The sequence below is a fragment of the Lipophrys pholis genome (assembly GCF_963383615.2).
Source record: "Lipophrys pholis genome assembly, chromosome: 15".
Classification (NCBI taxonomy): domain Eukaryota; kingdom Metazoa; phylum Chordata; class Actinopteri; order Blenniiformes; family Blenniidae; genus Lipophrys; species Lipophrys pholis.
Genome location: NC_137642.1, coordinates 11799377 through 11819391, shown reverse-complemented (window position 1 = coordinate 11819391; position 20015 = coordinate 11799377). Strand labels below are relative to the sequence as shown.

General features: G+C 42.1%; 1 protein-coding gene across 3 annotated transcripts; it reads left to right on the top strand.

The window, feature by feature from the left end:
* The first annotated feature begins 1130 nt into the window (after positions 1–1130).
* On the top strand, positions 1131–19645 carry pdzd7a (PDZ domain containing 7a). Of its 3 annotated transcripts, none has more exons than XM_080481344.1 (16): positions 1131–1293; positions 1512–2187; positions 2659–2796; positions 2956–3125; positions 3812–3988; positions 4489–4636; positions 6719–6779; positions 7369–7896; positions 10674–10829; positions 11652–11812; positions 12621–12712; positions 12805–12896; positions 13042–13110; positions 14467–15123; positions 15392–15492; positions 18165–19645. In XM_080481344.1, exons 3-16 carry the CDS (start codon positions 2749–2751, stop codon positions 18339–18341), a joined length of 2637 nt encoding a protein of 878 aa, XP_080337470.1. In that variant the 5' UTR covers positions 1131–1293; positions 1512–2187; positions 2659–2748; the 3' UTR covers positions 18342–19645. The 3 variants fall into 3 exon arrangements, with proteins under 3 accessions (XP_080337470.1, XP_080337468.1, XP_080337469.1); XM_080481342.1 differs by having other exon boundaries at positions 1135–1170; positions 2951–3125; positions 18165–19641; XM_080481343.1 differs by having other exon boundaries at positions 1151–1293; positions 2951–3125; positions 18165–19641.
* Positions 19646–20015: the final 370 nt, after the last annotated feature.

Below are 20015 nucleotides of genomic sequence, written 5' to 3'. Positions count from 1 at the left end.
TGTGTAATTGTGGGGTAATTCTCTGTCAGTGTTTAACCTTTGCTCTTTCCAGGAGTGAGCTGCCACAACACAGTGCCTGTGGAGCTGCTGGAGATCAAGCGTCATTCTCAGGGACCTATATTTGTGATCTGTCCACTGTTTGCATTTCTGATACAAAATCTGCTTCTCTAACTTATGGACATGGCCGAGTGAGATCAAAATTGAAAACAAAATTCTTTGCTGCCTCAACTTTTTAGTAGATGTTGCGATATAGATCTTAGTATGCAGTGGATATGACTAATTTTGCTTGCAGTTGTAAAAAACTAGTGAAACAACAACACCAACATTACTACAGCTATTTCTGCGACCACCAGTACTCTTGATATAACTACCACTACTTCTACAACAACCTCTACTATAAATAAAAAACATATTCTTGAGGTAAAGGTATGTAAGCAAAAGTATCATAAAATAATCATCTTATTGAATAATAATAATAATAATAATAATAATAATAACAACAACAACAACAATACTAATACTAATACTAATAATAATAATAATAATAATAATAATAATAATAATAATAATAATAATAATAATAATAATAATAATAATAAGAAGAAGAAGAAGAAGAAGAAGAAAAGTTAATACCCCCCCCCCCAAAGTGCAGCGAATTGATGCAATTAATTTAACTTTGGACTGTAATAGATTTGGTGATGATATCCATGCTGGGATGAAAAAAACAATACGCTAAATGAACCTGTGCAACAAAACGTAAGAAAAGTTTATGTCAGGAATACAATATATTGGCTGTTACTAGAATTTAAGTGGCCACAAACATTAGTTTCTCTGGGCAGTGCCAAGTTTGCCCACCAGAGGGCGGTGTTTACTCACCCCAATATTAACCTGAGTACCTCCAGGGGCCACGGCTCAGTGTTTCTTCACCTTTCTGCAGTTTTCGCCTAATATATGGACTTCATCATAGTATTATTAAACACGTTTTTACTAAAAGACACGCTGTGTCAGACTCAACCAGGTCTTGCTTTAATATTAGTGTACTTGATGATGAGTGCACAGCTGCAGGGGCTTATGTAAAAGGCTTATACCTGGAGAAGCACTGAGGTAGCACTAATGCTCCGGAGGTGTCCGCTTAATGCGCCAGTGAGCCGCACAAGGTGGACGCAGCAGGTAAAACACGCCGTGCTTTGTTCGCTTTGTGTCTGCAGTGTCGTGATGTTGTTTCATGGTTCAGTGGGCTCATCGGGCACAAACTCACCGCGGCAGGTATTTCTGGTACTGAGGAGTCAACAGGTGATCCAAACGTTTCCTGAAATAATAGCAGATGAAGTTATAGTTAAGATGCTCGTTTGCATAACATAAATCTATTAGAGGTCATTCAGACTTCTTTTTTTTTTTTTTTTTTAGAGAGTGTGTTTCATACCATTAGATGTCCCAGGTTGTGTTGAATAGGTTTTATTAGCTCATCTGCATCCCACATGACTCATGGCAGCATATTCTTCTCACCACAGATCCATTTAATTAAACATGACCCAAGGGGAATCACCGTGCACAGCTGACTCCTCTGCAGACAGGCCCGACCTCTCAGCTGAGGCGGAGGGAAACAGGCACCATGGACAACACCACCAACTCGCAGGCTGCCAGGGACACTAGTGGATTATTTTGTCTTTTTTTTTCTTTTCAACAGATTCAGCCCATCATGGGAAAAAGTCCACTGTTCACTCATGGAGCTCTACATTTTATAATCTTTCTATATTTTTAAGCTTTTTTTAGAACCTTAAAAAATTATTTTAGTGGAGATGCATCAAATGACTTTGTGAGTTACCTGCACCGGGTCAGGACCATCTCCGTTATTTTATCCTCCAGTGTGGACCAGCAGATGCAACAAAAGTCCATTTCAGCCTTCCACACATCCTGGATTGCAACACTTCCATCCTGTCAGCCGGCCACAGATCTCCTCCTGCCTGGATGACTGAGGGGGGAATTTCTAGAGACACGCCATGGCTCACTCCTCTCACTCCTGGAGGGAGATGACGAATGGAGGGGGGCACCCCCTCATCACTAATGGAGGCCAGAGCGGGGGCTCCCACAGCACTGTGCGCTATATGGTGAAGAAGCAGCAGCGCCACAGATGCAGGTCCTCCTCGCCAATGGGCAGGGTCATTCTCATCAACGCACCTGTTGATGGTGAGGTCTGGACACAACAGTGGTCCTTTGTTACCATGGCAACACACACACAGTGCCACTGGCAGCGGATTCACCATCAGGACAGCCGGCGAGTCAGCCACAGATCCCAGTTTAGTTAAAGTTCACAGCAGCCAGTATACATACAGCATGTGCCATATACTGTTCATATTGAAGCTGAAATCTCAAAATATTTGTGGTTCAAGATCCTAAAATTTGAATATTAATATTGTGTGATAAGAGTTTTCTTACTTTTTGTCGAGTAAATACTTGTTTGATGAATCAGGACTAAAAATTCCCATTTGATGGTGGATGCCATACCTCTGTGCAGTACTGTACTGATTCCCCCAAAGTAACGTGAAGATGCTCTCGAAATAGATTTAACAATAAACTACTATGATTTGTTTTGTCAAGAGATTCAGTCTGTGCAGGACTTTCTGACAGGCCACCTGAGAGTGTTTTCTGTGCTCGCAGGAGGCGACGATAGTGAAGACATTCACACGGTGACAGTCGGCAAGAGTCCTGACGGGCGTCTGGGTTTCAGTGTCCGTGGAGGTTCTGAACATGGACTCGGCATATTTGTCAGCAAGGTGGAGGACGACAGCTCTGCAGGTTAGAATTAAGCCTGAGAGTTTTTGTCAGCCTGCTTATAAGAATGTGTTCATCTTTGTACATCATATTTTTCAGTTTTACTGGTGTGTGGTCCTCTGATTACGTGTGACATTTGGTGTAGTTTTATCGTGCTGAGTCCCGCCTGTGTGTGCAGCGCAGGCCGGGTTGACTGTGGGCGATAAGCTGGTGGAGGTGAACGGGGTCAGCCTGGAGAGCATCACCATGAGTAGTGCTGTGAAGGTCCTGACGGGCAACAACAGGTTGAGGATGGTGCTGAGACGAGTGGGCAAGATTCCCGGCATCCGCTACTCCAAGGAGAAGACCACATGGTGAGGCCCCCCCCCACAAAAAAGCGTGTTGCTTTTATATTTATGGTACTTCCATATTATTATTATTGGGTTCCTGGGAAACTTTGAAGGAAATGGACAAATGGATATGGGGCAAATGGTGGCATTTCTGTTGCATTAAAGCAAGACCAACTGTGCCTGCATGAGTTTTTAATGGGGGGTCTGGCTTCTTTCCTAACTGAGAGGACAGGATTGTTCAGTAATTGGTCGCTCTAATTAGGCCGCAGGCGTGAATACATGTGACCTGTCCAGAGTGCATCCTGTGTGAATCACTCTCTGTCAAATGTGAAAGGCTCCAGCTCCCAGTGACTCTCACTCAGCTGGAGATGGATGGGAGAACCGCATATTAGTATCATTAGAGTATGTGCTGCACATATTACTATGTAAAGTAGAGCCTACAACATTGTTACCTTCACCACTGACCTTTATGTGACTCCTGTTTTCTGTGGTCTTGTCACTTGGCTGCAGCTCACACTGGTTATCTTTCTTTTTGGATATACTGTATCTTGGTTTCATGTGGCAGCAGTGGATGGATTACTGCGGTGACCTTTATGGCTATTTGATTAACAGACACTGACGGGCCTGAGCTCAGTGGATAAAGGGAAAGCAGCATATTTTAATGTTTTCATCTGTGCGTATATGTACTGTATATGTGTGTGTGTGTGCAGGGTGGATCTGATTCACCGGCGGATGGTGGTGGAGGAGAGCGGCCGTACACCGTCAGAGGCCAGTTCGGACGGCGCTCTCCGCCGAATCGTGCACTTGTTCACCACGTCTGACGACTACTGTCTCGGCTTCAACATCAGAGGAGGCAAAGAGTTTGGACTGGGGATTTATGTCTCGAAGTATGACCCCCCCCCCCTCCCCCCCCCCCCCTCCAAAAAAAAAAAAATCAATATTCAAACATTAACTTAAATTGGCAATTGGATAAATAAATAAATAAATAAAGAGTTCAATAAGAATTGGTTTGTGCACATTGGAAAGTTGAGGTTCAGCAGTCATGCTGCAGTGTCCTTGGGCTACAAAGAAGTAGAGCTCCCACATTAATTAAATATAACATCAAAATATCATTTGAAGTAGATTTTTTTTCTTCTGCTTTTGTGGTTGATCAAAGCAACCAGTTCTAAATCAAACAGCTTTGTAGTGTCCTTGTGATGGTAATGAAAATAATATAACCTTGAAAACATTTAAAACAACTAATAACACAAAAAAACTTAATAATTATGAAATCCACCCAGATAGCTCATGTCAAAATGAAAGTGCCTTCAGTTTTCTATTTCATGTTCTTTTCATCTATATATGTCCTGCCTGCCTGTTTGCATGTCTTTGTGCATCTTCTCTCCAGGTTGGACCCAGGTGGGCTTGCAGAGCAGCATGGTATCAAAATGGGCGATCAAATCCTCGCAGCCAACGGGGTCAACTTTGATGACATTACCCACAGCAATGCAGTGGAGGTCCTCAAGAGCCACACACATGTCATGTTGACCATCAGGGTGAGAGGCAGTTTTACTCATAAACTCAAGCTCAAATTGAAGTTGCACCGATCAATAGTCGTTACTGTTTTGATTGTATGTTAAAAAGTACAGCGGTGTGACATTTCTTCAGGTTTTAATTCATGAAGCTCACTGTTTGGAGTTTTAAAAGTCGATATTTTTGTGTTTTGGTTGACTAAAACCAAAACTTTGTTTGTATCAAATACAACACAGTCATTTCAAGGTACTTTTACAGAGAAAACCCCAACAATTCCACGTGAGCATGTGATTCAAAGCCTGATTTAGGTAGGGGGCAGGGATTCTCTGGCAGTGTCCCCCTGCACCAAACCACTTTGCACAGATACGCTATCTTTTTATGCCTTCCAGGTAGATTGTATTAATTCTCTAATATTTTCTGCAGGTTTACTCTGACCTCAGTCCTAATTACTACATTTCTAACCCTACGCTCAAAGTGCATCCCAAAAACACGTGTGAGCCTAATAATGCACTGGTTCTTCTCTAAACTTTAACCCCATGGTCACATGAGTGACCCAGAGTCCAGTCAGGTGTATTAACAAAATGGACACATACTGAAATGGGTTAGAAGTGTTTGGCAAAAGAGCCAAATATTTCCCCTCTTGAGTAATGAAAAGAGCTAAAGAAGAGTAAAGATTCAATTTATATTCCGACGGTGATCAGACAAAGCTCTTTAATGTAGTTTCATATTTGCTGGACCTGTTCATGAGAAACAAATGTGTTAAAACAACAAAGTAAATAATAGCTTCATCTTTTCTTTACAGCTTGTTGCCTCTGTTAACCAGCCTTGTGTTCTACAAGCATCTGCACTGCAGCATTAATCATTCGCTCAGGTTTAACTCTTAACAATTGCAGCTCCGAGTGCTGACACAATAATAAATGTGAGCTTGTTAAACAACACCAGCTCTCCTCAATGAGCCTGCACAGCAGAGCGGACAGCTGGCTTCCAGCCCTCGAATTCCTCCTGTGTGTGTGTCTGCCTGTGCATGAATGTGTGCAGGGGCATGCCACTTAACCTGTGTCATTTTTAGATAGGGGTATTGTGTGCGTATCTGTGTTGTGTTGCGTGTTTGAGTGTGCGCCTGTGAGCTGTCTTTGCTCACTAACGTTGCTGCGTGCTCATTTCACTCCTCTGATCTCAGGTTCCACGTGTGAAAAACAGCCAGGGACAATGTTCATTATTCAAAGGCAGACAGGTATCAGGTTATAATCAACAGGAAACCTAATTTTATGGCTTTCTTCTGTCTATTTATGGGTCAGAACCAAACACAGTGGATTAAAGATTGATTGTCATTATTATGCTCCCATACCTGAGGTTATGAGGTTTTTATGACGTCAAACCCGAAGTTTGCTCAGTTTGAGGGTAGGCTGTTTATGGGTGACACAATCCCATTAAATAGAAGTGAGAGGTTTTTGTGCTCTCAGATACTAATTGTTAAATTCCTGTAAAATCTAGAATATAATTTAAAATCCTTCTTTTAACCTATGAATCTCTTAACACCCAGGTTCCATCTTATCTTAAAGACCAGTTTGTGCCATATTACCCCAGCAGAACACTGTTTACTGGAGGCTCCTCGCTTTTCTGAAAGTAGAATGGGAGGCAGAGCTTTCAGCGATCACAGTCTCTACTTTTAAGTTTGGGCTTAGGAGTCTTCGATTTAATGGTTTATTAATGGCTTGTTCAGGCCACCCTGGTCCAATTTCTAGGGAAGCTGCTCTAGGTTAAGACTGCTGGAGGACCTTCAAATTTCTCTCCTGTGGTCTGTGCTCAGTCTCTTTTATAGTCTTTGCTCTCTCGCCCTCCTCTTCACCTTCCTGCAGGATCTCTCTGGAAATTAATGGACTGACACTCCTGCCCCCCGTCTACTTAAAGGCATCCTTGAGAAGCCAACAGAGATCACACATATTTAGGAGAACCACGTTAAATCCCTCCATATCTGCTCGTTTGGATTGTTTTTGGAGGCTCCTGCTCTTGTGTATTCTAGAGTGGACGTGCCCACCAGCTTTGGAAACAGACCGCTTCATGCTTTTTGTTGATTTATTTTTTTTCCTTTTTTATTCTCGCAGGAAGCTGGTCGATACCCAGCATACAAAGAGATGGTGGCAGAGTATGGCTGGCTCGACAAACGTAGGTTTACCTTTTGAGACAAAAGAAAACACTGAGATGATATGAAATCAAGTTTAGGACTTCAAAAGTAGTAAGACGCTCATTAAACTGATGAATATAAACCAGAATAATGAGGACATTTTTAGATTCTACATTTAACAAAGTGAAATATTGGTTACTTGTAGACACTGGCATTTAGTTTCCTCACTTGATTTTCTTTTGTCGTGTTTTCTTTTGATGACACTTGGGATTATTTCAGAGTGCTTGGATGCAGCTCAGTAGTCTGGAACGGAGCATGGCCTGACATCTGGGTGAAGATGCAGAGTCATTTTAGAGTTTCATTAAGGAAAAAAACTAAAAAGAAGTCCGGGTTCATGTTCTGTCTTTCAGAAGCTTAGAGGATTATCAGGATATGAGGACACGCAGGTTGTCATCCAAACAAAGCAGAGTCGGTAAAATAAGGAGATGAAGCTTTCGGTGCAAATCTTATTCACAGAGTAACCTAGTTTATATATGCTGTGTCCACATATAAAACTGGCAAGTTTGAGTTTAATCAAAATTAGTTTAAACACACGTTAATCACTACAGTAAAATGGGTTGTCTTCCCCAGTTGCCAATGGAGGCCCTGCACCATCATCACAGGGTTCAGACTCCAACTCATCTGCCTCGTCGTTGTCCTCCAGCACCCCTCTCAGCTCCCTCAGTGGTCTCTCCCAGGTCCTGTTTCCTCCTATCTTTGGCTCAGAGATGGTCGACGTTGCCATCTCTACAGAAGATCGCTCTCGACGTCCAAGCAGTGCCGAGCGCACCACTAACACCGCCATACAGACCGATCCTCACTCTCCAACTCACCGGGATCATCCCTCGCCTAACGGATCGCACCCCGACAGGCCGGTGACCACAGAAACCAGCCGGACGGTGGGCGAGACGCTGCTGCTGAAGGACACGGTCATACGTGGGAAAGGGGAGGGGCCGAAGGAGATCGGAGGAGCTCGGGAGGGAGGACGAGGACGCACAAGGACACTGTCATCTGGAGACAAGGAAGTAGAGAAGCACTCGCCTAAGACGGCAGCGCTGATGGCGCTGAGCAGGCCGCGGAAGCCAATCAGGCGTTCCCAAAGCCACATCACTGTGTCAGGTGAGACCTGCAGGTTCACACAGGAGTGTTCATAATAGTTTGACCAACAAAGACGCCAACAGGTTTGTTATTCAAGTACAAAATATCCAGGATGTCCCGTTTCCTGTGACTTATCTAAAAACACAATTTTATTTCATGCCTAAGAGGAATTTGCAGAGGCAAAGATGTGAGGAATGTTTTTTTGCAGGATGGACACAGTAAATGTTTGGCACTTCCACACGTTGGTGTATTGGGTTAGTGGGATATTGTGGGTTTGGACCATGAATAGATGTTTATTCCATTTTTCCAGTTAGTTTCTTTAACCTGTTCCATAATATTTGTGGAGCGTACCGGTTAAATTAAATGAATGCCATGACTGGTGATTTAAGGACAATTATTGATGCTTTGCTTTTTGTGGACCATATTTGAAATCAATTTCTGAAAAAAACACCAGGCAACTTGTTTTTTTTTGCTTTGCAAACTTACTGCTAAATAGAAATATCTTTTAAAATATTTGGTCAACATGTTGACAGAACCTCAACATTTTAAAGCACTTCATCCCCTTTGAAGACTAAAAAACTCTTTATTAAGCTCACGAAACTGACCTCATATGTTCAACTGTATTAAATATCTAATATTTCTTCCCCCCGGCTTATATAACAAACTGCAATAAGGACAATGTCATATTTTCTTTGTAAGTAACTCTATAAATAACAGCGTTGCACTAAGCATCATTCAAGCACTGAAACAACATTCCTCCCAAAGGGACAGGCTGAATCCTCACGCAAGGTTGCAATGACCCTCGTGAGTTATATATTAAGTGATTCAGCAATAAACAAACACACTTCAAAAAGCTTTTACACTTTTAACCCGACTTGATTCCATACAGGTTTGTTTTGAAACTTCTTAGATTAGCTTCATATTTTATTCAAATGAAGTCAAATTACTGAACAACTATTGTACAAATTTATAATCTTCGTATTTTCTTCAGTGACTGAGACCTCTAGGAGAAAGGACAGGGTCATAATCAGCATAGCATGTTTAGAATTTCGACATAGCGGTTGATCTAAAAGATATTACTGTAATACAATGGAAAAGCTTATTTTCCCATAATATAATTTGAACAGTGGAACCTTTTTATATTTTATTTTTCTAACAAAAACTGAAATATTTCAAGCCTTAAAAATACTAAAAGCTTTTTAGCTTCTGAATCATGCAAATCAATTAGATATTATAAGTTAGTTTATATGTTGTAAATCACCAAAATGAAACACTTTGAATTATGATGTGTTTGATGTTAACCCGTATGGTTCATGTATTTTATGGATTAAGTGTGTTTCTGTATTATCACTGGGTTTGTTTAAGAGAAAGGGTTAAAGGCACGACATATGAGTCTCACCTTTATTTCATGTGTTTATATTCCTCATATGTCACAAAGAGTGCAGTTTAGTATGATACAGCACCAAATACTGTACAAAGCATTGAAGAATATTTTACGATAGATTCATCCCGAATGAGTTTTTTATTTTTTTCGAGGTTGGAAATCCCAGTTTAAAACTAACAAAATAATGGTGAAATTCAAATCTTCCAGGAAATTGTAAGAGATTGAGATATTTGTTTGTGCAGCAGTGATTGTCAGGGCCTAACTTGTATCTTATCATGCATGTTGGATTGACGCTCGTGAAGGAGGCCACCAGGATGCTTTTTGCACGATCACTCTGTTGTGTGATTTTTCATTAGAGTCATTGTCAGGAGGCCCAGTTGAGGAATTTGACGTTGCACAAACGCACCGTTGTCACTGCAGCTGCAGACAGAAGCTTCATTAATGCTGCAATAAGATCCACTTTCAAAGCCTTCCGAGATTTCTGCAGAACGTGCATTACTTTGTTAACCCCTTATCTCTTCATACCCCAGGAAGTTACACATCTCTTGACACTGCATGGATGATTTAAGCTCCTGACAGAATTTATCCACGAGCATCAAGTTGACGCCGGCTCATGATTAATTACCACCTTTTGCTCTCACTTGTTGTACCTCTGTGAGAAATGAATGATAACAAGCATACGGGGAAATATCCATCCGCGCCTCGGTGGTGCCGTTGAGTTATTAGCCTTTCTTTTTCAATTTATCCGGCTCTCTCATACCGCCAGGTCCTGGCGGGGGCTCGGGGCAGAACCGAGGGCTGATTGGACATTTGTTATGTAAGCAGGAGCACTTTACTGTAGTGCTCTCAATGGCCGGGGTTGTGTTCAGGTTAGCGTTGCTGCAATTCATCAGTACGACTGTGTTACTTTCCGCGGTGGCAGATTTACTGCAGTGAACATAAGAGACGACTGGAAGAGAAATGAACAGCCTGTGCCCATAGCAGAGAGCGTGCATCACCCAGTGTTATTGGTTAATGAATTATGTTTTCAACACCACATGCAGATTTGCCGAGTGCTCTCATATCACTGTGGGGCGGTACAAGATTTTCCTATGAACAAGATGTATAAATGCAACAAAGGTGATATGTCGCCACCGGGGATGTGCAGTTGTTGAGGCATTGTTATCATTACAAACTAAATACTGATGAAATAAATGTTTATTTGTATATTGACATGTGCTATTCTTGTAATTTCAATACAACTCCAAACATTTTGAGCTGTACTTTACTATATGTGTGTGAAGAAACCTGATAGGAGACATCAAACACAATCTTATATAAAAGTTTGCTATATTTCACAGAGCTTAGATAGAAGAATCCACCCACATTGATGACATTTATTTTGATAGATCCTTGCTTCTTTTTTCCTCGATAGAGGACAGAAAGAAAAAGACGAAGCATCAGAAGCAGAAGAGCCCGGCGGAGGGTAAAACCAGCCTGCAGCGCTCCAAAACCTTTGTCAACCTGTTGTTTAGGAAAGATCGTAAAGAGAAGAGCCGCTCCAAGTCATCATCCCACCATGCCGACAAAGGTGAGAGTGCAGTTCCTCTTCACACAATAATCATTTTAGTAATGAATAAATCAAAGATATAGACATCAGCCTTGAACATTGCAGTTTTCATAAACAGTTTAAATCAATACTTTTCATTATCAAACACATCAAAGTCCAGTGTCGGATATTACTGTTTATTCAAATGTTTGGTAATGTTTTATAAAAGCTTCATCCATTGTCTATAAGACTTTATCCAGTTCAGGGTTGTGGGCTGTTGGAGTCGTTCACAGGGCAACAGACAACGACAAACACTTACATTTAAACTTTGGGATAATTTAAGATCATCAATTAACACCAATGTATATTTTTGGACTCTGGAAGGAAACTGGACCTGAAGAAAAAAAAAAACATGGGAGAAACAATGCAAACTCCACATACAAACTAACTAATTACTAATACGAATTACACTTATAGCATCTTGTAGTGCCTTTTTGTAAAGTAGAATGGATTTCTCAAGAGTTTTAAAGTTGAGGACATGTTTGAGGCAAAGGAAGCCTTAATTTGCAGATTCTATTCGGAGAAATATACATAAATGACAAAGTAATTAATTTCTTCAGCTACAAATATTTAACAAGCATTAAGCACTTCTTGTAGCATATTAATACACTTGATTTGACTGTGTCCATTGCAAGCATAGGAAAGACTGACTGCAGGGTTTCACTGGCACCTTCCCTCTCCAAAAAATAATCATTGTGCAGAACAAAATAGTCAACTGCAATGGAAGTCGGTGAAAGTCGTGTCATGCCATCTTCAGACCTTCTCATTTGCATAACGTTTCAGTTTTCAATGTTAAAACCTTAGATAAGGAGCGGGGTCACTCAGTCCAGCTTTTGGCCTCTCCGAGGGAATCGCGGGCCGGCAGCCCGCTTCCCCGACCCGAGACCCTGCAGCACGTGGAGGACATGGCCACAAAGCTGCTCAGCCAGGACGAAGTGGCCGCCGTGATGAGACACTGTCTGCGAGTGAGTTTTCTTCACTTAATGCCTCGACCACACCTCTGTGTGTTTTTTTAAACATCAGCCGGACCCTATTCAAAGATTCAGCGTGCAGCCTTGCAGCTGTTGTCGCCGAGTGCCGTCAAGTGATGGATGCATCTGGCAGCAGCTGTGACAAAAGACGGATTTGGCCCGTCATTTACGATTAGGATCAAACGTCAGCCTCCGTCTGATCCTTTTTGTCTTTCTCAGCCCACGTTGTTGCACTTGAACACTTTCAACGCCTTGACCAGCTCTTTGCATCACTTCAGTAGATGTCAGGTCCACTTAGCGCTCGGAGAGATTCACTTGTTAAAACAGTAATTAAACACCAAAGAGTGGGAACGAGCAGAGTGTGGCAGTGTTCCTGGGCGTGTGGGAATGTAATGCAAATGCAGCATATCGGGAGAAACCCCACTCCTAACTGTGAAAACGCACCTTGACTTTTACTTTTGAGTGTCGGTGAAGTTTGACAAAATGCACAAACATCCCATCCATCTTCTTCACCGCTTTATAAGATATAGGATTGTGTGGGGCTGGAGACAATCCAGTGGGCAAAGGCAGGGCACACAGAAATGCCCTCAAGCCTGGAATCAAACAGACAATATCCCGCTGTGAGAGGAGAGCGCTAACCACTAGTCCTCAGTACCTAATGACTTTCTAACTGTAAATAAGTAATGCTCCCAGCACATCTGAATGTGTAACTTCAGTGCAGATGTGTCTGTTTTAGGAGATTCAATCGCTGCTTCTTTGCTTCCTTTCATATTTGTAGCAACTCTTGAAATGTTTTTTTCAGTTTTTGTCTGACACCGTGATCGAGGATTTAGTTCGTCCCCTCCTGGCAATTTTGGACAGGCCAGAGAAACTGCTGCTTCTGAGAGAAATCAGGTAAGATACACAGAGTGTAGCACTCGTTTATATACCATGAGCATTTTTTTCCCCATTTGAATAAATCTGCCTGACACTGTGCTTTACTGCAGAATGCTGATACCTACAGCTGAGTTGTGCCGCTTTGACAGCATGGTGATGCCTTTTGAACTGGAGGCGTACGATATTCTCAAGAGCCGCTCATGTAAGCTGAGTGATTGTGCCTAAAATTAGTTAAAAGTTTTTATTCATGAATACAGTGTCTCATTAATATGATGGAAACAGTTAAGAACAAAGGGAAAATAACACAAAGCAAAGAAATGTGTGCTCTCTCGTTTGCTTCTCTCCAGTACGTTCTCCAGCTCTGCGTTCTCCTCGCAGTGGAACCCCCCGCCGTCACCTCATCACCCCAATCCCAGGTACACGGGCTTTATCTCTCTGCCTCTTTTTAGACCTAATCTCTTTCTTCTGACTCTCCCTCTGACTGCTGGATGGCTTTTCATTCATTCCACAAAAATGTGAGCTACAGAAGCAGCTTTATCCTCTCACCTTTGTCTCTCCTTTTCCTCCCTCACCTCACTTCTTCCCTGTCTCATCCCATATTCATAGGGTCGAGCTGAAACACCTGCGCACACACACAGTCTGTATCCTGTCCCCGGCATGTCGCTCACACTGGCCAACTCACCTCTTAACCTCATATAACGCACGCACGCACGCACACACACGCACACACACACACACACACCACTGGGCACAGAATAGCTCAGGTTTCCTGTGCCTGTGCTGAAGCAGAGGCTCGTGTTACATCTCTGCGGCCCACAGAAATGACTGAGACGTGCTGCGTTGGCCTGTGTCACACTTCAACAATATGAAGATGCTTGGAACATTTCCTTCATTCAGGAGTCAATGAGATACAATCAATACGTTCTCACTTTAGGCTGAATGCAGTCATATCACTTTCTCGGGCCAGGGTTCAAAAGGTCAGTCACAGTTATGACAGGAAGCTGAGTGGTCACAGCTGAGGTATCTGGGTTTTGTTGCTCACTTTTTTTATTTCTGGCTGCTGAGTGTCCATTCATCCATCTTCTATACCACTTTATCCAACAGTGGTTGGATAACGCTACTTGTTTGAGGGTAACTCATTACAAGTCAGTCATGTCCATTGAGATTTAGCTGCAAAAAGTTCTGTCTTTTATGATATTTTCATCTTTTTGTGTCTGTCCCTCATAAAATGAACCGATGTTTAGCCAAGGGAATGCTTTTGTCATTCATTTAAATTGAAAACTTGATGTTTTGTAGGTCTGTGATGATGATTCAAAAAAATGATACTCTAAAATAAAATAAAAAAGATTGTGGCCAATTCCAATGCTGCTTTTGAAGAAATCCAAGGATAAAAGTGTTGGCTGAGTTCAAGTGCAATTGCATACATTCAGAAATACTCAACAATGCCTTTGACTTCATTACTGAGATTATTTTTAAAGTGTTACATCTACCCTTGGGTGTTTGTGGTAAACTTCCAGGATTTTATGTTATTAGTGTCGAAAAAAGTGTTATTGGGAAAAGATACTTGAAAACTCATTTACAGAATTAAAATGCAGTAACAAATTATTGGTATTTTGCTTTATTGCTTATTATAGGTACTTTAGTTAAAAAAATATGCAAGTGTGATTCTGAACTGCAGTAATCTCAGTATTTATATACAGAGTTCATCACCGGACTTAAATGCCTCCTTTCACTGCCTCCCTGATTAAGTCACTGTTGGTATGTTTGTGCAGACCTCAGGGGCGGATTCTACCTTCAGCCTGCTCAGGACACCATGCAAAACCGACAGGTGATCGAGGAACTGGAAAAACTGCGTTTGTCTGGGCAGCAGTCAGGACATCTGCCACCGTCCCGTGTCTTCACCCCTCTGCTGGACGTACCTGTGGACAGCTACATGACTTCTCCTGTGCGCTCCCGCTCCCTGAGCCCCTATGCCACCCACAGCTTCCTGCTCACAGAATCACCACACAGCAGCCAACGTGGACACCAGCCTCGCCACTCCCCGACCATACGAGAGAACGGGTCCCAGTGGATCAGCGACGCCTCGCTGTTGTCCCTGTCGCACCGCGGCGATGTGGCTCCTGAACGAGGGAGGTCAGCTGTGAGGAATGGACACGGGAGAGCAAGGAGGGAGGAGAGTCCTGACAGTGTGGAGGCCAGACTGAGCCGACAGGAGGGCTACACGGAGGTCAGGGTGCATGTTCCCTCACAGCGTAGAGGGAGACCGCCTCTGGCTGAGGTATTTGATCGGCAGAGAGCGAGGAGCCCGTCCACAAGCAGAGGGATCAGTCAGCAGATACAAAATGACCATGGAGTAAAAAGAACAACTCTGCTACCTGAAGAGTATGAAATCAGCACTTTGACCATCTCCAAGGCCAAGCAGTCACTGGGTAAATACAAGATGGGTATTGCCTGTGTTCTGCACTGTAGTTTCGGAGGGTGTGTGTTTCATTTGTAATTAGGGGACGGATTAAAATACATTTTAACAAAATTGTCTCATACATTGCCACCACTGAACTTAAAGATTTCTCAAAGTTAAATGTTTTAATGTTAGCTGACGTAAACCAGACAAATGATGTATGATTCATAAAAGCTATGAAAATCTAGGCATGTGCTGCTGCTATACAGTCATTCATAAGGTTATGTTCTTATTTACAGGAATCAGCATCTCTGGAGGAATGGAGTCGAGGATTCAACCCATGATAAAGATTGAGAAAATCTTCCCAGGAGGTGCTGCATCTACAAATGAGGCCCTGAGGGTGAGCATCAAAAAATACAATAGTATGATAAATAAAGGTTTAAAAAAAAAATTGGGGTTTAGTCACTAACACAGGAAAAAGTAATGATCCTCCGCTTTGAACTCTGACAGCCAACATGTTAAGCATGAACACACTTCTGTCATAAATATTGAAAATGATTTTAAAGCACATAAGATGTCCGTCCTGGTTGAGAGGGATTGTAAGTACCTGTCAGGCTCTGTCCTGTGCTTATGAGTTGTTGGCACTATGAGTAAGTGTATCTGTGGCTGAGAAGTTGAAGGTGTGCAATGACGAGTGGAGAGGAGACTAGAAGAGGGCCATCTCGAGTGGCTCATCGCCTCCATTATTGATGAGGTACATGGATGCTGCTCTGCTAATGTATTGGTAATATATTGCCTGCATAGTAACAGTCATTGGCTGTTTTGTCCCGGTGCACTTAAACACAGATGGTGACTTACACTCATTCAATACAGGCCAATTCTTTAGGCTTAAAATAAGAGAAACGCCTCGTAAATCGAAGATTATTGAAAACAGGTCTGTGTGGGTGCATCGCAAATGAGGTGTTAAAGTGTTTGAAACTAAATGTACACCTGCAGTCGGTTGTCAATTTATCAAAGTGTGTTTGTAGGCCGGTTTGCTTGCAAGCTATCGACCGACAGCTACTCAAGTCTAACTTCTGATTAAGGAGTGAAAAATCAAAGGGATCTAGTGTCTGTTCATCCTCTCAAATTCGAAGAACAGCATGCACGGATGCCAGCACTCACATTTACACGAACACATTTACTTACTAATGCACCCGATCTTGGAACGATACATGGGTGTCAGAAAAAAAACAACAACAAATGGACGTTAAATCACTTTCTAAGACAAAAGATTAGACCTGAGAGTTGGTTTCATCAGGTTCAACCATGTAATAATGTAGAGATATTTCAGTGCACGTGCTGCAAAGCAAGGCTGAATAAAGACACAGATATGTAGCCACCTCCCCATGTCCTCTTCCTATCTGCTGCCTCTGCCTCACACCTCACTGTGAGGCTTATCAGCTTCTTGACTATCAGTGCTATTCCTCCCCTCTGTGCAAAGGCAACTGCAGCCAGCAGCTCATTGTTAACATGAAACTCCTTGAACCCAGTTCGGACCAGTGTCTCCTGTTGTTATGCATGTAGAAGAAAATGAGGTCATGTAAACACATCCTTCTCATCAGTCTTCACCATCTGACTTTAAAGCTGAAATCTGAACAGAATAAGATCCTCTGACTGGCTTTTTGAGAAACTATAGTAAAGATGTGAGGGGTTGTTGCTCTGAGGATGTTGAAATTTGATTTAAACGTCTTAAAATACCAGAATAAGACACCTTCTAGGATCTAGAGTGGACAGAAACAGCCGTTTGATGGGAAGGTTCCTGGTTTTTATGTTTGTGGGAGTGAGGGTGTCCATCAGTGTTTGGCTTTACTATAGCAGGTCAGAATTCAGAAAGAGGATCTGTCGTCTTTCTTTAACACATCTTGCTCTAAACTGCTTAAACCATAGTCAGCAATTTTTTCAGAGCAGAAAAATCAGGAGAATAAATATTCGAGTACCCAATTAAAAATAACAATTAATTACTTTTTAGTTGTTCATGATTCATCAATAATATTAGCATAATGAGACAACAGTTGATATTTCATTTCAACAAAAAACCAATAGTGTTCCTTTCCTCAGCTGAAACATGTGGCTGGATTTACTGTATTTGGCTACGCATCAAGTCATGTAAGGGAATCGTAATTTTTACAGGCCGTGTTATTTTTGGACCATGATGCAGATTGGCGAGGAAAGAGGAAACCTCACAAATACTCTCCATAAATGGTCGTAAAGAGGATGGGGCAGATTAGGTTGTGATCTATTTAATTCAGATAAATTACTTTTCAAAAATGAAAAAGCACTTTTTAATCTCTTTTTTGGTTAAAAGGATCTAAATCTTTTGAATCTGTTGGAATGAGAGGCTTTGGGGTTATTCGGTGAACAGCAGGCTGTGAGCTGTAAGAAAACCTGTCGGGACGAACCTCCTCCTATACAAGACATTTGCGTTTGAGCCACAATAGATGAAAACAGGCCGGAGCGAAGCAGAGGGGAAAATAATCTATTTGTGTCTAATGACTGGAAAGGAAAAGGAATAGGTACAACAATGGCCACCGGCCTTGCGAGGTTCTGTGTTGTGTTTCTAACCTTCACTGAGGTTGAGCACATTAGGCAGGTGTATCCTCTGCAAACGCTGATGACATCAGTGGAAGTTCCTCTCCTCGGGGCTCCTAAGATTTACCACTCGGTGCTCGCATCCTGCAGGAAGCAGCCTGCAAGTGGGTCGAACACTGTGTGTGTTTGCTTGTGTGTGTTTGTGTGCGTGTGTGTGCGTGCTCTTGTTGCTACAACCTTGCGCTGAAGGGGAAAGTTTATATGTGCAGTAGTGACAGCTTTCAGTGTGAATATATTAAAGCGAAGGGAGAGCCCCAATTCTCTGTGTCATAAATTGTGTTCTCACTGGGGAAAACCATCACTGCAGGTTTAACAAAACTCAATCTAAATGTCACGACTGTTACGAGGAACACATGCGTATGAGACAAAAACCTTGTTAGCGATATCAATTTTAGTTCTTCATCTTCTGTGTTTCATTCTCCTTTTCCTATGTGTCTGCAGGCGGGATATGAGCTGCTGTCTGTGGACGGTGAGAGTCTGCAGGGGGCGACTCATCAGCACGCCGTGGACGTAATTCGTCGCTCGTTCAGCAACAAAGCCAAAGACCCGATGGTTTTTGTGGTCAAGGTCCCTAAGGTCCTCGCAACCCCTGCAGGCCCCAAGAGACCAGCTGACTAAACTTTGTGTGCCTCACAGTCGCACCGCTCCTCGGGCATGAAGGGCAACCAAAACCTGCATCTCCCCCGGGACCAAATGATCTACAGGGAGAGGAATTATGGGACAGGTAGAGCTCAGGTCACAGTGCAGAGGAGGACCAAAGCCACAACAAGGACATATGAAAAAAATAGGTGGAGCTGCTGTGTAGGTCTAATCCAGTAGCACGTTCAGTGAGACAAATATTGTTTTCAACAACTTTTTGCTACAATTAAGCCCAAATGTTATTATGATTATTATTTGTTTTTGCAAATAGGTTTCCTAAATGTAAACATTGCACATGGACTGAATTGAAAGTAATTGTCTAATTTTCTAAAAAGGTGTTTGTAGATGTAATAATGTGATTCACAAAAATCCTTCTCGGTTGAAATTGTGCCACTGTTCAGTATGTGGCAACCTTGCCGTGACCCGTTAGCATAGTTTGACTGTGGAGTCAGTGGTCTGCACTTTTAACTTGGACCGTCTCCGACCAGTAGCCCTGCAGACCTGCCAGAAGGAGATTACCCCAGTCTCCGTTATGAGATTTATAGATTTATACCCAGATTAAACCCCTGTATTATGTCAAAACTGATAGTTTGGGTTTAGCGGATGTCTGGGGAGGATTATTACAAATTGCTGCTCAGTATTTTTGTGCTGCATTTTTTTCTGGTAGAAGTGCTTGTGCTCTGGACAATCCGCCACTTTAGAGGCTTAATTACACCACGCTGTGGACAGAGCTTACACAGACATGTGGAGGAGTTGGAAAAACATGTCAGTGAGAAATGCAGGACACTGGGAGCTTGGCACAGTTTGAATCAAAGTGGACTATAGGAAAAGAAAATGCACAGAAAGATAACTGGAATGTAGCGTGCATAGTGCCTTACTTCTGCAGACTGGCGGTGGGGAAAACACTCACAAAACACTATTTAAAGTGGATACTCGAGAAACTTGGGGAATGTTTATGTCTTGGCATGCAAATTGCAATTTGACAATTAAACTGTATGTTTCTGCCTTCAGTTATTACAAAGTACGCCATACACTTTAATGCTTGTAACTGTTCACACAGCACACATTACTCAGCTTTCATGTGTTTATAGGGGGGTAAGAATGTAATCAGGAGTCTGGTTAAGGTGTGGCAACTTGTTCTTTAATTAAAAACAGTCATTTGTACAAGAAATGTACACATAAAAATATACATGGACAACTACTCACTTTATGAATTAATGAAGACACAACATAGGCAAACATGAAGAATGCACACAAAATGATGGAAATAAATGCCACGAATAAAGAAATGTGTTACGTTGCTTTGGTCTAGTCACAGTGGCTACATTTGAAATAGATATTTTTGTCTAAATAAAAGACAATGTCACTCTGTTATACTATTTAGTGTTTTACATATTTACACAGAATGGTTATGTAACGGACGATGAGAACTGATATACGAGAGGAGAGAAAATAAACTTTGACCCCAAATCCAAACAGTTCTCTTCGGTGAGTGAGTCAGTTTTGGAACACTCGTGATTTTTGTTAATATGAATCTGTGGTGAGGATGTAACAGTCGAGGTCTAGTTAACAGAAGTGAATGCAGTTGCCTCAATCTCGTCCCATGGCTTTACAATTTTATGCACAGTGTAGACTTTTTAATACTCTCCGATA